The 19,088-nt window shown below is 43.5% G+C and overlaps 1 protein-coding gene across 1 annotated transcript in view; it reads left to right on the forward strand.

Moving 5' to 3' along the window:
• LOC149288500 (FAS-associated factor 1-like) overlaps positions 1 to 19,088 on the forward strand; it is a 98,267-nt gene that overhangs the window by 5,264 nt on the left and 73,915 nt on the right. The window contains exons 4-9 of the mRNA XM_089491668.1: positions 1,346 to 1,579; positions 6,820 to 6,888; positions 14,557 to 14,603; positions 15,254 to 15,474; positions 16,077 to 16,168; positions 18,587 to 18,678. Coding sequence (XP_089347794.1) covers positions 1,346 to 1,579; positions 6,820 to 6,888; positions 14,557 to 14,603; positions 15,254 to 15,474; positions 16,077 to 16,168; positions 18,587 to 18,678 — 755 coding nt within the window. The remainder of the gene's footprint in view (positions 1 to 1,345; positions 1,580 to 6,819; positions 6,889 to 14,556; positions 14,604 to 15,253; positions 15,475 to 16,076; positions 16,169 to 18,586; positions 18,679 to 19,088) is intronic.

The raw sequence follows: 19,088 nt of genomic DNA on the forward strand, positions 1-19,088 counted from the left end.
GTGTAGGTCTGATCCAGGGCAGCGCACCCAGCTGCTCGCTCCGCCATATCTGTGTGGCTCTGTGTCCTATGATTGGCCCACTCCACCGTAGTGTAAATGGGCCAGTTGGGGGAAAACAGAGATCTACCTATTGAGCACCCAAGAGTTAGATCTGGCACCCTGTGGCCCTACCGCCCTAGTTGGAATACGTTGCTGGTTCTAGGTTTGTTTTCTTAGCCCAATCTACGTTGCAAACACTGTGATTCCTCCTCATCCTTAATTGTGGTAAACAATAGAATGGCTCAGTCTTAACCACCCAGACCCTACTGCACTAATGAAAGTTGATAAAGGAAAGGATTTCCTTGTACAAGCTGGACTTCATTAGTATTGCCATAAAGAATCCGTTCAGTGTGGTGTTTGAGCATGAGTCACCCCAAAATATCACATGACTTATTTATTGGAACAAGTTTAGCTAAAACAAGTTTTTTTTGTCAATGCCGACCTACATTAATGAAAAACAAAAAAAAGTTTTCTCTAAGGCAGTCTTGTGCTTGGCATTAACAGCATTAAAATTCTGTTTAAAAGAATTTTCAAAAATAGCAAACTGGTCTATATAACAATACATTCATTTTATTTATATGGATTCCATAGTGCTATTGCAATAGGGAGAATAATAATAATAATTAAAAGTAAAATTAGCACTATACAAAAATGACTATATGTTAACACACATTGAGTCTTTCTAGTAGAGAAGGGGAAAACGGCCCAAAAGGGCCCTGTGCTTGTGATCTATTATGAGGATGAAGGGGAATGAGAAATAAGCCCCAGCGGAAGTGGAGGGCAGAAGCGGTGGTTGTCTGTGCGCATCGCGCAGACGCCCACCGGCTGCCAGATAGGAGTATCCTCCGCAGCACTGAAGGGGACCTGGATCCTCCTCCCTGGCAGCTGGGGGGCGTCTGCGCGATGCGCACAGACAACCACCGCTTCTGCCCTCCACTTCCGCCGGTGCTTCTATGATGGAGGACATGAAGGTCATGTCACGCTGGTGCTCCATCATAGAAGCCCCGGCCGGAAATGGAGGACAGTAGCGGAGGATGTCTGTGTGCATCGCACAGACGCCCGCTGGCTGCCAGAGAAGATGATCTAGGTCCCCTGCAGCGGGGTAACTGGATCTTAGTGTAATTATCCAACCTCGGATTATAAAACGGGGGGTTATTTTCAGAGCATTTGCTCTGAAAAAACCCTTATTTTATAGTCCATAAAACCAATTCAACTAATCGATAACGAAATTCGTTGACAACGATTTTCATTTTCGATTAGTTGTTTCAGCCCTAATTGTATCCTTTAAACTTTGCTTTCGTTGAAGAATCCTCCATTTGCAGCAATTACAGCCTTGCAGACCTTTGACATTCTAGTTGTCAACCCCATTCCTCCTGAAGCAGCTCACACAAGTTGGATTGGCTTGAAGTGCCGAGTGCCCCAGGAGATCCATGCCAGGGGACAGTGTAACATCTTTGGCTCTTTGACGCAGATCCGAGCCTTAAGGCCAGAGGACCAAACTTCCCTCTCTCACAGATACTCACTAGCCCAAAGGCTGACTGTATCGCATAATTGGAAGGTCTGCATCTTTGTGGCGTTGGCATGTGTAGTCACCTGAAACAATGTAAGCAGAATCCAGCCGCTTCCTAGTTGTGGTTAATATAGGGCATACAAAACGGCCTTCGCTGAAGGATTGTCAGAAATGAAGGAATATTCGTATATATGCTTTTATTGGAAAACATAATCTTTAACTTGAAATCGTTATAAAGTGATATGGCAGGAGAATTTGTTTGTTTAAGCCAGACAGACGAATCTGGGAGCTGGCTCGATGTTATGGAGGAGCCAGAAAGAGTTCTACCCATAGAGATCCATATAAAAGGACTCAAAGTTAGCAGCCAGATTTAAAAACCTACGAGCCATGGCTACCCGGCTGCTGCTGGGCTTTGCCAAGCCCCAAGTACTGTATTTGTTTGTGGTCTAATCTAAGATGTGATCATTCTCTGTTAATAGCCTTTGTTGGGTCAGTGTGTAACCTGAGTTACACATCAACTTTTCTATAGCCTTCCTGTCATGGGTGTAAATATTCATGTTGGCCATGTGCCTTTTGACAGGTTGTCCAGGACCTTAATGTGACCCGAGGACAATGTCGACATAATTTCTGTGATTGTGACTTTTTATTTAGAACACATAATTGTCAGATGCCATCCTGGGGTGCGCGTAGCTTTTCCTTGGAAGTAGACGGATTTTTATTCCCTAACTACCAATGTTTTACCCATAATATAACAAAGTTTGTGTCAGCGCATCTTATCTAGCCAAAATAATCTGGGTGTCTATTCCTTGCTTTATGCTAATGTCCGAAAATCAAATGCTAGGGACTTCCTTGTTAATCATCAGCTTGCTTGGCGGGGGTAGCTGCATGCGTATGTGCCTTTGTTTAATCATTGCACTTGTCTATATGCTGAAATGCTGACTTTCCACATTTAGATCCCTGCACCCATTCATTAACTCAGGATTGTGCGGCCTAATTGTGAAATCAGTACTTTTCCATACATACCAGTTATGTTTATTAACTCCTTGTCTGCTCTGCTATTCTGTTTGGCTTTCTAATAAATTGCACACTAATCTAAAATAAATGGATTAAGGACACGCATATATGTGTGTGTGTGTGTGTGTGTGTGTGTGTATCAAAGTGGGGGAGGTCTTGTTACTCCCTCGAAATCTCCTTAAAATGCGATTCTGTGCTGGACCTGGCTGGAGGTATTCGCTCCTCTGTATTGTCAAACAGATGCCGGGGGACTTGGATTCATCCAATATGAATATTTTTATAAAACTCTCATGTGTTTAAACGGAGGAGAAAAAAAAACCCTAAAATAAAAGGTGACACAGCTGTAATATGCACCAATCTGCTTTGAGGCTTGGGAGACTTACCAAAAGACTTCCCACTCTGCTCCCTGTCTTTGGTGCCAGCGTTGGCTGCTTGTTGGCTGGAAAGTGCGCCTATTCAATTCAATGGGAGTGCTTTCTGCACTTGCGTGTGGAGGGTCTCATTGGACCCCCTTTGGAAAGAGCAGGAACGCGCTGGTATATGGCGCTAGAGTACTGGGTTTGGCGTCTAGTAACCGGGAGGCAGGGACACAGCGCGGATTCACAGGAGGAGTACATTAAGCTATGATATGCATTAAAGTACATATGGTGGTTGAAGTGTCCCTATAATTCCTTATCATAGGCATACAGAGACTTCGAGAAACCTAAAAGAATGCATTCCTTTCAGCCCATTTACCACAAACAAAATACTCCAACTGAATAGATCTTTTAACCTATATATTGAACAGTGATTTTGATTACTTTATACCAAATGCATAAAGTAATTGCACAAAGCTTAATTAAAATGTACATAGAACGCGATTCACAAAAGGCAGGCAGGCAGGCAGGCAGGCAGGATGGCCCATTCATTCATTTCAGTCACAGCGATCAATGTAGGATATGAAGCCATAATCAGCATCCTTGTGATGATCCACCATCGCTTATAGAAATCACTTTCTTTATAGAAGTAACTATAAAGATTACTTATTGCCCATGGGATGTCTGGGCAATAAGTAATCACCCACAACGAGGAGGAGCCCAGCCGCTTTGTCACTGATCATCTCTTCCATTCTTTTATATCGGCATCCTTCTCAATATAAATGAATAACGGAAATAAGAAATAATTGTGTGCTTATTAGTTCTCGGCAGGCGTCGGTGGCTGTGATCCAAAGTACTCCAATGCAAGACTTTATCTTCCTCCGCAAAATAAACTATTGTTTTTTAAACCACCCACAAACACATGTCGGTTATCTGCTGAAAACGTAATGCAATAATAATGTATCGTAGTGTGTGACTGCCCCTGTCCATTCCAGGTGATCTGCAAACCACCAAACCAAGCTATGGTAAAGGGAAGCCATCGTGCCGGAGCCGACCCTGAATAATACATAACTTAATCAGTGAGGTTACATTCAAGATCTTGCGGATTTAAATACACGATACAGGGTCATCCAAGCTCTTCCTGCTGGAGAAGCTCCCTGGGGTTGGACCTTCATAATGTAAAGTGAAGTCAGGGAGATGAAACTATAACTCTGCTGCGACCTCCCTCTTTAGTTCATGAAAATTGGTTTGATCTGAGGTGCTGATATCTTTTAAACAGGTTAAGACGAATGAAGCGGTTGGTTTAATTATTCTCCGGGCTGCCTTTAAACCTACGAGATACCTGTGTAATGTATAGAGAGAAAAAAAAAGGACTTCTTGTAGGACTTTGCACGCGTTATATAAAAAATGCAATGTGGGTTTAAATACTTTGCATATGTGTTTAAGTTTCTAATCCTAAATATTTCATTTTCAACTGTACACAAATGGAACCTAAAATATCTCGCACACCTGCGCTTTTAAGAAGCGTTGCTATTTTGAGCCGTCCGCCGCTCTGCCAGATCAATCAAACTCCTTCCAGATGTTTGCAAAGGAAAAGTATTTTGATAAAAAAAAGTTTAAAATGCCATTTTTTTTTTTTTTGGTTTCCCTGTAGCTAAAATGCACAACAGAAAGCCATTACGGGATTGGCCCAAGTGTACTTTCTGAGGGATGTTTTAGTAAAATAGTCCTAAATCTGCACCAGACGCGATGTTTTGGGGATTGGGTACAAAGTGTTAAATGTGCTGTGTCCCCCCCCCCCCCAACGTTCTTAGATTTTTATATAATTATGTACTAATATGGAACGCATTTTAAATAAGCCTTTTTATTCCTGTCTCTATTTCTAAGCCTGCCCATCTGACATTGAGCTCTTCTAATAAATCTCATCACAACTGTTCATCGGTTGTCGTGGTGATTGCACCAGACTAGATGATTGCATATGGTGTTTACAATATACTTATATAAATTTAGTTAACGCCTCTTAATAATGATTGGGGGAAGATACTCATTTATTATAATCAGTTCAATAGACTACCCAAAAGAAGGGAAAAAATGAAAACGTTCTTAAAAGGCAATTTTGTAAATATGACTTGAGAAATGCCAGCTGTGCTGTCCTAAATACATCTGGATAATTGATCGTTTGAAGCTGGAGACATTTGTTTTATATAAAACTCTCTTGACGGGGTCAGACCTGCTAATTACGGAGGTCTCGGACCTTAGACGGTGGTTGCTGGCTGTCACGGGATCACGTGCTCGGCCAGAACGCATTCTTTGGAAGGGGCTCCTAGTTTTGTGAGGTTTGTCATTCACTAACCAGGTCACACAGAGGTGGCAGGTGTTGCGAAGCCGGCATGGAATAATCTCATTACAAACAGCTGTTTCCGTGCATGCGCTGATGCATTGCGCAAAGCATGTAACGTTACCGGCGCTCCATTCCCGCAGACCGCTTGTTTTTGGCAACAAGATACCGTTTCATAAAATTTCTTTTTGATTTATTTTTTCTCTTTGGGTGACTGTTCTTTCACCCTGATTTGGCATTTGTCCCAAGTGAAATGTATCCAACTCGCATGCCCTCCTCCTTCATACGCCAAACGCAGCATATTGCTGAATCACATCATGCCAACATACATGTTTAATGACTACTTTATTTTAGTTCAAACACAGAGGGGTTAAAAAAAGGCACGGATATTGTTTGAAAAGTGATCTGATTACCCATAAGCCTCAACATTTTTCCTTATTTGAAATTCTGATTTTTTTTTTTAAATAAACCTCAAAATATGGAATTCCCAGAGCTCACCTGTAACCCCTCGGATCTGGGGGACACATGCTTAAATATTATTGCTATTGTAATAATTATTAGTACACATGTTCAGTAGAACTCCCATGTAAGCCAATGGCAGCCGAGCTTCTATTAAAATCAGATGGAGGAGTGGCAGCCAGTCCCATGTATGCTAGCAAAACACCAGTGTCTTGTAAGCACACGTGATTGGCTGCTGCTGTTGCCATGTCTTCTCATCACCTGTATCCTTTTATACCATAAAGTAGGGCTCTGATGTAGGGTGACCGTATCGGTGACCATGTTTTCCAGGGATGTATAGACTTACGGAAGGGGACCAATTAGTTATACATCCTCCATACTGCAGGGCAGTACGTCATCAATATGTAAAAATTATACGTGTCCTGGAAAACATGGCTGATGTGGTCGCCCTGCTCTGATGTGATGTGGCTGAAAATAAATTAAAAGGTTGGGATAAAACGGGCGGAAGGCTGCGCTAGCGGCCGCTTCTCATTGTACTAAATTACTGCGCTGTAAGGACCCTCACTGTATGGACACTCGCTAATGAGCACATAGTTGCAGCGAAATGCCGAGTCGCGGGGAGGCCATGTTACTCCTGCCTGTTTTGTGAGTTCCATCGGAAGGGTTGTCATCATCATCATCATCATCATCTACTCCCTAGATGTGTGCAGCACGACAATTCAAAGAACCCTTCATGTCCCGTGATACTGCCCCCAATATAAAAGACCCCTAAAGAGTTTTCAAGACAGTTGGGGATCCCCAGACCATCCCTACACCATCTAATTTTTATTTCCCATTAAATTCTCTATTTGTTAGTTTCCCTCTGAGACGTTGGTGCTCTGGTTTAGTACCAAAGCCCGGATCTAAACTCGTGGTGGAAAGGTTCTGCTTGTAGGCACTGAGCGTTGGGGTCTGGCAGCCGCTCAGAGAGTTGAAATGTAGTTCAGTAAAACGTTACCTGGAGCCCCGCTACTCCGAGGAAGGTGACACAGGTAGAAGCCGTGGCCGTTTCATCCTAAAGCTGGCTGACGGTAACTCTTTGTATCCCTTTTGCTTTTTTACAGGCATGCACCGGCATTGAAAATATCGATGAAGCCATAACACTGCTTGAACAGAACAACTGGGATTTAGTAGTAAGTATCTGCTAACTAAAAGCTGTAAAGATGGAATTACCTTATTATGGCACGAAGGTACAGTGATGGGGACAGACAGGCTTGGGGTGCAGCGTATGTAAAGTAAGTGGATGGACCAATTTTCATGTCCTAAAACCAGAAATGAGGAGTGTGCCGCTAACAGTGACATCATACCAAAAAATACCAAATTTGACCAAAATGATACCAAATACAGCTCCTCACTGTCTGTCCGAGGGGGCCTGGTCATTGGATCTGTTTCTATAAACTCCAGATGTGTTTTAGGTATGTTGTCTTTACTTTGCTTTAATGTTGTAGAATTACATACATGTTTTAAATTGATTCGTTATGAATCAGTTTTGACCCGGTAAGAATATTTAGCTACAGCTTTCTCCATTAGCTGAACTTTCAGACCTTGAGGTGCAATCCGTACCCCTCTTTTTATTTTACATTCCTGTGAAAAAGACGTCTTAATCCTTGGCCATTATTTACTAATCCAGGAGCTAGATGTGGTTATGAGACATCTTTGATCTATCGTTCAGTGAGCTTCTCTTTTCATTTCACTTATACTTGTAAAGTCTTAAAAACATATTTACTCTCAAGTGTTTCCTGGGGAAGCAATTTTGCTTTTATTTTTCTGCGCAAAAGGAAAACTCAATTGGTGATTTGTGTCGTTCCGAATCCTCCTCCGAAGCACAGCGGCGCATATTAAACAAAGAGTTACCGACGTGCGCAAAGGCCGCAAACTTCAGTTTTCGTTTAGGAAACATTTGTTTTTAATTTACAATTTCCCTTTAAGGTTCGTATCGAGAGGCTATGATTTGGTTCCATTTATCTTGGCGTTGGCTCAATTCTGTTTCCCTGAAGCAACCATGTGATTCGTTTCAACACAAACCTGATGTAAACATTAAGCAGAACATTCCTGGAGTCGCAGTTATTAACCGTTCTTCACCTGTCGGTGTGAAGGTTATTTCCTGTCTCAGGTTATTGGAACATATATACCGGTGTGTGTATATATACATACATACATACATACATACATACATATATATATATATATAATGTGCCCAAATAGTTTTTGCTCTTTCTGTGTTTTTTTCCTCTCCTACAAAGACCTAAGTTCAGGATATCCAAATGCTTACCCATGCATGTTTAAATTCTCTCGCTGTATTAACCGATACCGCATCAGCTGGGAAGCAGTTCCCTTTATCTGCTACCGTTCCTATTTTTACAACATATCCTGCTCCCTCGTATAATCCCCCCCCCCCCCCGCTTCATTGACGTGATTATTGAATGTCCATTAGCGATGTTAGGCGACCGGGCGGGAGGACGTTGCATGTAATAAGTAACGTTTAGGTTGTTAAAGTCGTATAAAATGAGTTGGAGGTGGCTAAAGGGGTAGGTGTTTTTGGGTAGGTGCGGGCTGTTCCTGCCTCCACCCACCGTGTCTTTAGGGACAGATTGGCTGCATGCGTCCCCGTATTGCTGGTGTTTTTGCGCACCTGTAAAGCGGATGACTAGCGCTTCCTCCCTGGTCGCTTGCAAGCGTGGGCAGACAATAAGGATTTTGTACACGCAGGAGGGGAGGGAAGTCGTCCGCTACACCTTATTTTGGAAAAGTCCTAACGCCTGCAGCTCGGCTGTTTGTCGTTATTGGTAACGGGATATCTTATAGCCGTATATTCACAGTGCTTGCGGAGGAACGGCCGCCGTGGCAGCCAGCAGTTTGCTTGCATTTGGCTGCGGAAGCAGATGATGTCTGTTACGGCTCTCAACGGAGCTCGGAAAGAAGGCTGTTTTGTTCTGCTGACTGTCCTGCTTGCAGCCAATAGGCACAGATCTTCTCCCGTGCTAGTCTGCTATTGGCTGCGCTCCTCAGCTTAAACTGCGTGAACGCAGACTGAAGGGCTTTATTCGTTAAACGTCTCATTGTCTCCAAAAGCCGTTACTTTTTCCTTTCCAGTTCATGATTTTGTTGGATTTTGTTTTTAGAAAGCAGAAGGTAAATTTATTGCAGAAGGAGAGTTTAATGAATACTTTACCCCCCCCCCCCGATTTCACTATACAGTATGAAAGCCCAACCCCAGAGCTTGTCTGGCCCTGTATAATGTATAGTTAATTAGTGAGATTTCTTCAAAGTTTCTTCATGCCTGGGAACTTTCGGGCTCCAGCTGCCCGGATCCCCTCCTTGCGGGATGTGGGTGGAAGGCCCCACTGGTGTCGCGGGACACACACTATTTTTAATGGGGTATTGGGCAGGGAGTGGAGTGGGCGCTCCCGCAACCTGGAGTTTCCCCTTCGTGAGTCAGCAGGATTTTCCAGGTGAAACCCGGAGAGTTCCCTGGTATGCTCCTTATATATTAAATTATGCATTATACAGGGCCATCTCAGCCATTCTTATTGGAGAAACCTGCCAGTGTTGGCCCTAATTAATGAACAGTGGACTGAGAGAATTAAAACTGCAGCTCTCCCTTTAGTGAATAAACCCCAATCAATGACTCCTCTGCAAAGCTCTAAATATAGAAACTAATTGTGTGTCTGTGTCCCGCATTAAGAACCCCCCCCCCGAAAATCTTCTCTTTGGTCCAGCCCCGTGTATCTGTTCAATGCACATGGGTGCCAGCATTGTACCCCCCATCTCGGCTGTGCTTTTATATGTATTATTGGCCTAACAGGTGGAGGAAACAAAAGAAAATCATGTCGGGTCAGTTGTTGCTTTAAAGAGTTCAGGGCCAGCGGAACGAGTGATTGCTTCACCGTAGAGTGATGCAGAAAAAGTTTCAGGCAAAAATATACTAAAAAACCTAAAGTAGGGTATATTCATGACTAGCGTCGCCAAGAGCAGCTAGATCCTAAACTGGAATGTTACAGGATATTTCCCTTTAAAGAGGAGAGGGGCCCCTAACAGCGGCGAGAGGGGCCCCTAACAGCGGCGAGAGGGGCCCCTAACAGCGGCGAGAGGGGTCCCTAACAGCGGCGAGAGGGGCCCCTAACAGCGGCGAGAGGGGTCCCTAACAGCGGCGAGAGGGGCCCCTAACAGCGGCGAGGGATCCATTGGTGACCGCAGTCTGTATTCTCCGTTCTAGATATCTTCAATGACTTCTCGAAGAGCAAAACCATTTACCTGAATTTCAGTGTAATGTAAAAAACAACCAACATCTGCCTCTAATTCATCCATTGCTGCTGAACTGTTTAAGCAGCGCTCTGCATGTATGTGCGCCGCGTGTACGTAAGCGTGTGTGCGCCACGTGTATGTAAGCGTGTGTGTGCCCGCCGCATGTAGGTAAGCGTGTGTGCCCGCCGCATGTAGGTAAGCGTGTGTGTGCGCCGCGTGTAGGTAAGCGTGTGTGTGTCCCACGTGTAGGTAAGCGTGTGTGTGTGCCCCGCGTGTAGGTAAGCGTGTGTGTGTGCCCCACGTGTAGGTAAGCGTGTGTGTGTGCCCCGCGTGTAGGTAAGCGTGTGTGTGTGCCCCACGTGTAGGTAAGCGTGTGTGCAGGGTGTTTGTTATAAAGTCGGGAAACCGTTAGCTGCTGAGCGCTGATTTCCGTCGGTTCGGAATCCCGGCTCCCAGTTTATTTATTTATGAAAATGTTAGCAGTTTGGTGCGTGCGCAGCCGCCGCTCCCCCTCTCGCTTCTCCCTGTTATTCTTGCACCGTCGCCAAGATGGGAAAGTGCCGAGTCATCACCCGGCCGCTGGCAGAGAGACGGCTCCTCCGTGGGACCAAACCTGCTTTTATTTCTGCCAAAAGACGGCTCGCTGCGCGCACAATGCAGCTGCAGCGGTGTAAGCGCTTACATGGGAGGCGTCCGTGTTATGATCTAAGCTTCTCATCTTCCTCCACGCCACAGATGTATCTTAACGTTCAATATGGAAAAAACGATCCTCTTAACCCTTCGTGGCCCGACTGCTGTTCACTTAAAAGCGCCAACCAAAACATAAGCCCTAAAGTGCTTTGTGACGTACTTCCCAGCCAAAAAAGGGTTAATGTAAGAAATATTCACCCGTAGTAGCCGAGCTGCTAGATATTGGAGTTTACTCAATAAACAGCGAGGTTACGCATTTCGAGTCGCCACGAGTGACCATAAAGGGTTTCGCCCAACCTGCTGTCCAACGCGTTCTGATTGTGGAGTCCTGGTAAGACGAGGATGTCTCATTCAGCCTTCAGGGTCGGGATCCCTGCTAGAGGATTTTGAGTTTCTCTTAGTAACTTAAAGTGAAACGGTCACTCAGGGACGTATGAAGTGCTGGCTCTGGGCGCAGACTGTCTGCACTCCTGGGGTATGACTACCTGCTGCTATACACCTGTTGTAAAGCAGGTGAAATGGGATCTACTGCATATTCGTGTAGGCAGATTATGATTTAATCCAAAGCGTTTGGCCTGCAAACTGATATATAGTAAATATTTCTTGATCCCGGGACTCGGAAGACCCGGGCTGTGGATCAGGCCTGCCGCTGTTTTTTTGTTTTTTATGACTGGTATCAAATTGAAATAACTTTTGAAAAGTATCGTGCTGTTCTCTCTCCTTTTTTTTCTTGTTCTTCTAGTTTACATAATAAAGTAGATAATGTTTATCCAGTAATGTGTGTTCTTGCTCTGTTATCTTAGCCCAATCTACTAGACAAGCACTATGTCTCCTTATCTTACTGCCCGTGGGAAACAATAGAACGGCTCTGTCTTAACCACCCAATCAAGCACCCACCCACAAAGTCTACGGAGGAACTGACTTCTTTGGCATCGCCGTAAAGCATTCACTGAGTGTAGTGACTGAGCAGGGAACGTCACTGGTGGCAGCCTTCACGTCTCGATGAAGGTCGTTTTAAATAAATTAAATAACACCAATGATAAATATGGTAATGAAGACCTACGTTTCTGTATACAGCAGCATATTTTATGCTCGAGGAGTACATTTTTCGGCGTCTTGCCCTTTAAAATTAAGAAACCTTTTGTTTTACAGACATTTTAGGAACAGGTTTCGTAGTTTCTTATTACATGCTCTTATCTTGATGACCTCATGAGGTTGGAGCAATCCACCTAGACACAGGTTTCCGGAGCCTGCGGGAAAGTGATGTTTTACTAAAACGGGTGAATTTCCTATTAAAGTGTGTGAGATTTTGGAATGAATTTTACAAGTTCCGTGCGGGGGGGGGGGGGATTTTAATAACTTTCAGCTAATAGTTATTCATTTTAGTCTTATTTAGTCCTGTTATTGATACTCTGTTGCTCCTGTGGATCTTGTAACCGTCATCCCTGCTGGATCTTTTTGAAAACGATGTGCGCAGCAGATGCGGATTTTGTTTATTAATGAAGCTTCACAGTAGTGAAAAAAAAAATTGAATCTGATGAACAAGTCAACCGTTTGTTTATGTGCTAGCAGCTATTTTGGAATCCCCCAAACAACAGTATGGAGGCCTGGATTTCATCATTCGCCTGCCCTCGTCTTTTAACCCTGTGCGGCTCTTTCAGTTCAGCAGCTTATAGGAACGGGATCCTGGCTCCGATTCGTCGCCACGCGAGCCCATCGTGTCTAAACCTTGTAGGGGGCAAGTCTTCCAGGTATTTAGGATTTCGTAAAGTAAATAAAAAATTTAATTTGCATCAAATTTGCATCACTTATCGATGTGTTCACCAAGAGACCTTGCTCAGCGGTCGTGGACTGAAATGCGAAGCCCCCCAGGTACGTAGGAACGTTGTAGACTCGGCTTTGTTAAACAAAGTATTTCTCCTTGAATATTGATTTCAGCGCCTCTAGCATCACGAACCCAGTTAATTCAGGATAATTCTATAATGTAGTAAAGCAGTAAGCAATGCTTTTGCCCGGCACACAATGCTGTCGGGATTCAGGGTTCTCCATGGTGTGAAGCATAAGCTTCCTAATAGCATTGCTTACTGTAGGCACTTAAAAATGTTGAAAAGTCAAGCAATTTATCAATAGATTTCCACTTGCAATGAAAAAATATTGGAGAAAAAATAGACTCTCTCTGCCCTGGTACTGGAGGGTGACCTGGTACTGGAGGGTGACCTGGTACTGGAGGGTGACCTGGTACTGGAGGGTGACCTGGTACTGGAGGGTGACCTGGTACTGGAGGGTAACCTACGCGTTTCACACTGGAATGGTCTTTGGATAAGAGGGGGAGGAGAGTAAACAAACTTTCTAACTTTTGAAGTATGGCCGCTCCAGGTAGGGTAAGTCTGGATTTTCTTGTTTGAAATGATGGCAAGTTCCAATTTAATCCTTTGTCCAACATGGGCCCAGTGTCAACCGGTCCCTGGAATAGAGTCCTCCCCAGAACTCAAGAACTCGACTCCGAAGAGGTCCCAGACGCAGAGAGTGAATTCACAGAGCATTATCTACGGGTTACTCAATGGACAGAACCGCCTCGGAAGTGAGGGGTGAAAGAAATGGACCTTCCTCCTCATTAGATGCGGATTTTTCTGCACCAAACCTCGACGTTTAGAGGATGATTTTTTTCAATATATAAAAGTATTTAAAAAAAAATGATGAAGAATATTAAATATTAGACCGTTCCGAATATTGCGCCTATTTGGTCTCCTGCCTACAGTGAAACAGGTACTGCCGAGTCAACACTTTAATTTACGTCCTACTAATGTTCTTCTGGCTAACAACCTGAAGCGAGGCCGACAGATTTTCAAAGCAGGATTTGGGAGAAGTTAGAAAACGCAGAATGTCACTACTGTGTCACCACAATCACAATCACAATCATACGTGATAATTAGTGCAGCTAAATCTACCTTATGGATGTTTGATGATGAAGCGCTAGTGTTTACCATTAGCTCTGTGTGGTGGACAATGATGTCATTATGACAGCAGACACATGGCTCATTAGCGTCTACAGGCGCAAGAAATCTTGTTGCATGAACGACACCAGCAGTTAAATCCAATCTTCTGGGTGGCCACCGTCAAACTAAAGATTTCTTATCAACAAGCAGGGCAGCCATGTCTGACTCTTGGTAGGAAATAGATGCACGGCAACCTCCATGCTTAAATATATGATGTTTTAACAAAGGGCAGAACGTTATCTTAATGTAAATGAGCAAAACACACACGAAAGGCGCGCTCTTTGTAATAGGGATGTGCTATGTACCAATATCAAATTATCCTAAAAACTAACGTTCTACCAGTCAGGAGGGGAAATGGCAGCTGAGTGCGCCCTCTTGTGGCCATTTGTCTGTATTGCTAGTTACAAGGAACCACAATGGTTTCCTTATTGGCCTGTATGGGTTTTTATTCTTCTCTGAAAGAATATATGGATCTATACACAGAAAGATAAAGGAAGGGGTCTTGTTTAAGGGGGTTTTGAGCAATAACCAAGTTATTCCCTACCTGAATTATTTTTAAAAGGCAGACATACTTTTGTGCAGTTGGTTCCGAACAACAAAACTCTTTGAAAACAAAAGCAAAGAATTACTGGACTAATTATCTGAAGTGTTAAATCGCATGTATGTATGAAGCCATACTTAGAGAAATATGCAGTGTATGTAATCCAAGGTAGTTGTATCACCCGGAATGTGTCTCATGAATACATAATAACGCTATTATTCAGAGATTATGCAAATACCGCAATGTTAATAAAAATTCTTTTAAGGTTAGTTTGAATAAAATGACCTAAGTTGGACTGTATGCTGATATACTGCCGTCTTGTTTTACAGGCTGCCATAAACAGAGTGATTCCGCAGGAAAATGGCATATTACAGAGGTAAGACGGAGCTCAGGCGTGTTGTTTGAAGAGCGCTGTATGTGGTGGCTTTTCATTTCATTACTTGTTTCAGGGTAATATTCCCCAAAATAAAGAAAGCTGTGGCATGCGTGCTGGCGCTTCTGTTCTGAAGCTGCGTGTGGCATTGTCACTGTCACATCTTTCAACATAAAGCAAAAACTTTAGTTTGACGGTCAGTTTTGGAGATACGTTCATCAGGAGGAATAATCATGAGGATCCTTAGAAAATGAAGTTGAGATACCTTTCCCCATGGAACATACGGAGGGTTTTAATGTATATACACAACCAAAACTTTGGAGTCATTTAGAAATGTCCTTGATTGAAAGAAAAGCAAATAACATGAAGTGGATCAGAAATCCAGTGAATGTTGTAAATGACTATTGTAGCTGGAAGCAGATATTTAATGGAATATCTTCATAGGCGTACAGAAGCCATTTATCACTCCTGTAATCCAATGGCCCTTTATCACTCCCATCACTCCTGTGTTCCAGTGGCCCTTTATCACTCCCATCACTCCTGTGTTCCAGTGGCCCTTTATCACTCCCATCACTCCTGTGTTCCAGTGGCTGTTTGTTTTCATTAATCCTACATTCTTAGTAGGCATCTCACCCATATGTTGTACCTTTCAGTGAGTTCGGAGGAGAGACCGTACAAGGCCCTGTGTTTGGTCCGGCTGCCCAACCCGCCACATCTACGGATACAGCGCCTCCCTCCTCATCCTCTGCTTCAGCGTTCCATCCCGCCGTGTCGGGCCGGCAGGTTGTAGAACGGCTGTCGCGCATGCTGGACTTCAAAATAGAGTACAGAGACAAAACTGTGGATGTGGTTTTGGACGACAGCTGTGTGGTTGGTAAGATGCGGAGCCTTCAGAAACTCTTTGATCTTGGAGACCAGATGTGGTGCTCGATAAGAGCAATTGTGTTTTACCAATGAGGACAGTGCTTGGGTTTGAGTACTTCGGAGACTTTATCAGATCATGATAGAGTTGTAACATTTGTTTTGGCCAATGGTGGGACTTTAATTTTTAACTTGTATGCCAACGATTAATAATTAAGAGATGTTACTATGGTGGAACATATTTGGCTTAATATTTGTTTTAAAACTAATGAGCTAGATTCATTTGGGAGAAAAATTGTCCAGCTGATTGGACCATTCCATTGGTTGCTATGGTGACAAAACCAATTTTCAGACTTTGTACCATAATATTTTTAATAAATGTCAGTATTTTAATTTGGCTAAGAATGAAAACGTGGCCATCAGTGTATTTAGTATTTGTCTCTAAGTGACTCTGATCTGATATTGTGGTCTGGCTCCACACTGATATGCATAGGTATATCTTCTGTGTACCAAACTGCAGATCGTTATCGGATTGTTTAAGAAAACGTTAGCTTTAAATGTAAGGAGGATTTTTGAGTCTCAGTCAGACGTTCCTTCTTCTTTTTTTGTTTTCAGGGGATATCAAGCAGATCCTGGAAAACGAGCTTCAAATACCGGCATCCAAAATGCTGTTAAAGGGGTGGAAATCCGGAGAGGTAGAGGACAGCGTGAGTATCGCTTCCATTTAGATGTTACTTTGGTGGTGTTGGCGTGGCCGGGGTTTGTAGAGAGAGCAGTTGTGGTGCAAACTGGTAGAGCAATCATTTTCATGCTCGTTGCTATGTTTTTGGTTTTTTAACCACTTGGGGCCAAAATTGTCCTCCATACATAAATTCTCAAAACGTAAAACAAGATCAAATATAAGTGAAGGGAAAGAAGACGGCTCTGTTGTTGTGTCCAGCATATGGTTGCATTTTACAATAAATTAATAGATGTTAAAAGTGTCTCCTCTGAGATTTGGGTAAGGAAACGGCAAAGCCATCTGTCTAACCAGCCTGAAGCCCCGTCACACTATGTGGGTGGTCATCGTCAAGTTTTATCACTGCCCACGCGGTGTTACAAAGTGTAACTAGTGTAACAGCCCCCTAGGAACGCTTCGCTCTATGAACGTGTTCATGGGTCTGTGTACTAGTGACCCAAACCCTGTTAAAACTATGAAATCTCAGACGGGTGTCTTTCATGATCAAGTGGCTGGACCTTAAAAAGGATCTGATATGATGTACCCCAAGTCTGTGTGTTTTAAAAGATTTAGGTGAAAAATCTAGTTAAATCTATTTAAAATATTATGCACGAACATCCCATCCCATGTCTGATATAGTGGTTTCATTATAGTGTGCCCCAGCCTTTTAATAGACTGGCATGGTGGGCGAAATGCGCTGGGGCATCTTAAAAGATGTGTAAAGTGTGGCAGTGCAAGCGCCAGACACCAGCGTCGGGAGGTAAAGGGGTTTCCCAGAGAAGGAGACGGGGAACAGTGACGATCCCTGAAACATATTTGGACGTGACTATCTTTACTAAAAGTAATCAACGTATTGAGAATGCGTGCGTTTAGGGGAACCGCAGCTTTAATGCCCTAGCGGGAATGTTTGGACGGGTGGGGAGTACAGCTCGCTTTCTCGTTTCTATCACTTCTTGTACCTTTTCCCCTTTAAGAAGCTCTGGTCCCGCAGTCCGCACGCCAAGAGACGTCTGCCCGAAATCTGTAGCGCAGAAGCGCTTTAGAGGGCTTTTAATGCGGGTTCGGGAGGGTTGGTGGCATTTGAGTGCGTGCGGAGGAACAGAGGCTCAGTGTGCAAGCCTATCGTTTCAAGGGCTGCGCAGACTATTTTTGGAAAGCATATGCTTGAAATAGCTCCGAGCCCCTGAATGCAAGCAGTGTTCCCAATAAAGATACGCTCTGTTCTGAAGGCTTCTCCTCGCAGCCCTGAGCAGGTCTTAAGTAACAAAAAGAAAGAAAAACACTCGCCGCGGACCTTTCTCACATCCGAAACGCATCAGAGACGCCGTTGACCTCGTGCCGGGGTCCATGTGTCTTTCCCAGAAATGGAATTGTGCCGTGCTTACTCCAGATCACGCGCGTTTGCCTCCGTGGCGCACCATCCCAGATATCTGATTTCTTTTAACTGCTTGCTTACTGGGATCGCTGTCTTCACTCTTAAAATACACATTGATAATAACCGCGTTACCCACAATTCTCTGTTTCAATTTTTTTTTTTTTTGGTGGATGCTGCACTGCGTTCAATATTTTGGATTTTATTAAAAATCTTAATCATTGTAAAGTTTAAGTACCAAAAAAAGGTAAATATTTAACCTCACGTGGAAGGAAGCGTTAATCAATGTTATTGATGAGATTGAATGGTTTCTTTCACATCATCTGAGAGTAGGGTTTTGGGTGGAGAAGCCTTTAATGTAGGTGTGGGGTTTCTTGCCAATATTTCCTTGTAAGCCCCTCTTTAATGCATAGTTAGATCAGTGAGGGTTTTTTCCACAAGCTATGCATCATGCAGGGTCGGTATTTCTTGCAGGACACGCTTGCCCTTGTAAACCATTGCAGTAAAAAGACAACTCTACTGCGCTCACCTACCAGCTCCTGCTTTAGTGAATAAGCCCCGAGAACACTGATTGGGAGTATAAACTATGGATTTATTTATTTGAAATGCTCTTGCAAACGCTGTAATTTCCCTGAAAGTTTCATATATTTTGGTGAAATTCATTTTTTTTTTTTACTAGACTACCAGCAGGAGCCGACTTCCCCATCACTAAAGGTTAAAATGTTGACTTAATTGGCCTTTCCAGCCATTATCTGCACTTTAATGCATATGATGGGGGAGTGGTCCCTTTAGATGTTCATGGTATCCCCCTTACAAAATGCTTGGGGGGCTCTGGAGGATACACAACCCCCCCCCCCCCCCGCCATATGCATTTGCCGCTTCAGCCAGTAAATAGTGCCAGGTTCATTGAATTGGTGATTCCTTATCATACTGGTTTAATATATGCCGGAATATTGATAAGTTCTATTTTTCATCAACTATGGAAAATGCTGTAATGTCCAACTGAAAAGCTATTTTTTTTTTTTTCTTTTTCAGACGGTTTTGAGGAGTCTTCACTTGCCTAAAAACAATAACCTTTATGTCCTCACTCCAGAGTTACCAGTTCCTTCTATATCTAGTCAGTCCTGGTAAGTTTTCTTTTCCCGTATTATTGTGTTTTATTACTCTTTGTATACGTGGGGGCCGCAGTGTTAACAATGAATCGGGCTGGATGTTCCAGGTTGGTAAAGTTAATGCTGTACGTAGTCTATATACGTGGAGTCTTGTGTGCATTAGTGTCAAAGGTTGGCCTTTCAGCAGCTACATTTTATGCTGCCGCTAAATTATTATTTATTGTTTTATATAGCGCTATCATATTCGGCAGCGCTGTACAGTGGGAAGACCGGACATTACAACTTGCATATAACATAACCATTTGACTTAGGGATACAACAGGCGCCCTGCTGAAAGAGCTTACAATCTAAAGAGCTGTAGCATCTAAAAAAAAGATTACTGTTTTAAAAAGAACCTGCTATACTGAACCTTTCTGTGGCTCCCC

The sequence above is a fragment of the Sceloporus occidentalis genome, unplaced genomic scaffold (assembly GCF_023333645.1).
Source record: "Sceloporus occidentalis isolate IW3139 unplaced genomic scaffold, rSceOcc1.0.p SCAF_51, whole genome shotgun sequence".
In the NCBI taxonomy this organism is placed as follows: Eukaryota; Metazoa; Chordata; class Lepidosauria; order Squamata; family Phrynosomatidae; genus Sceloporus; species Sceloporus occidentalis.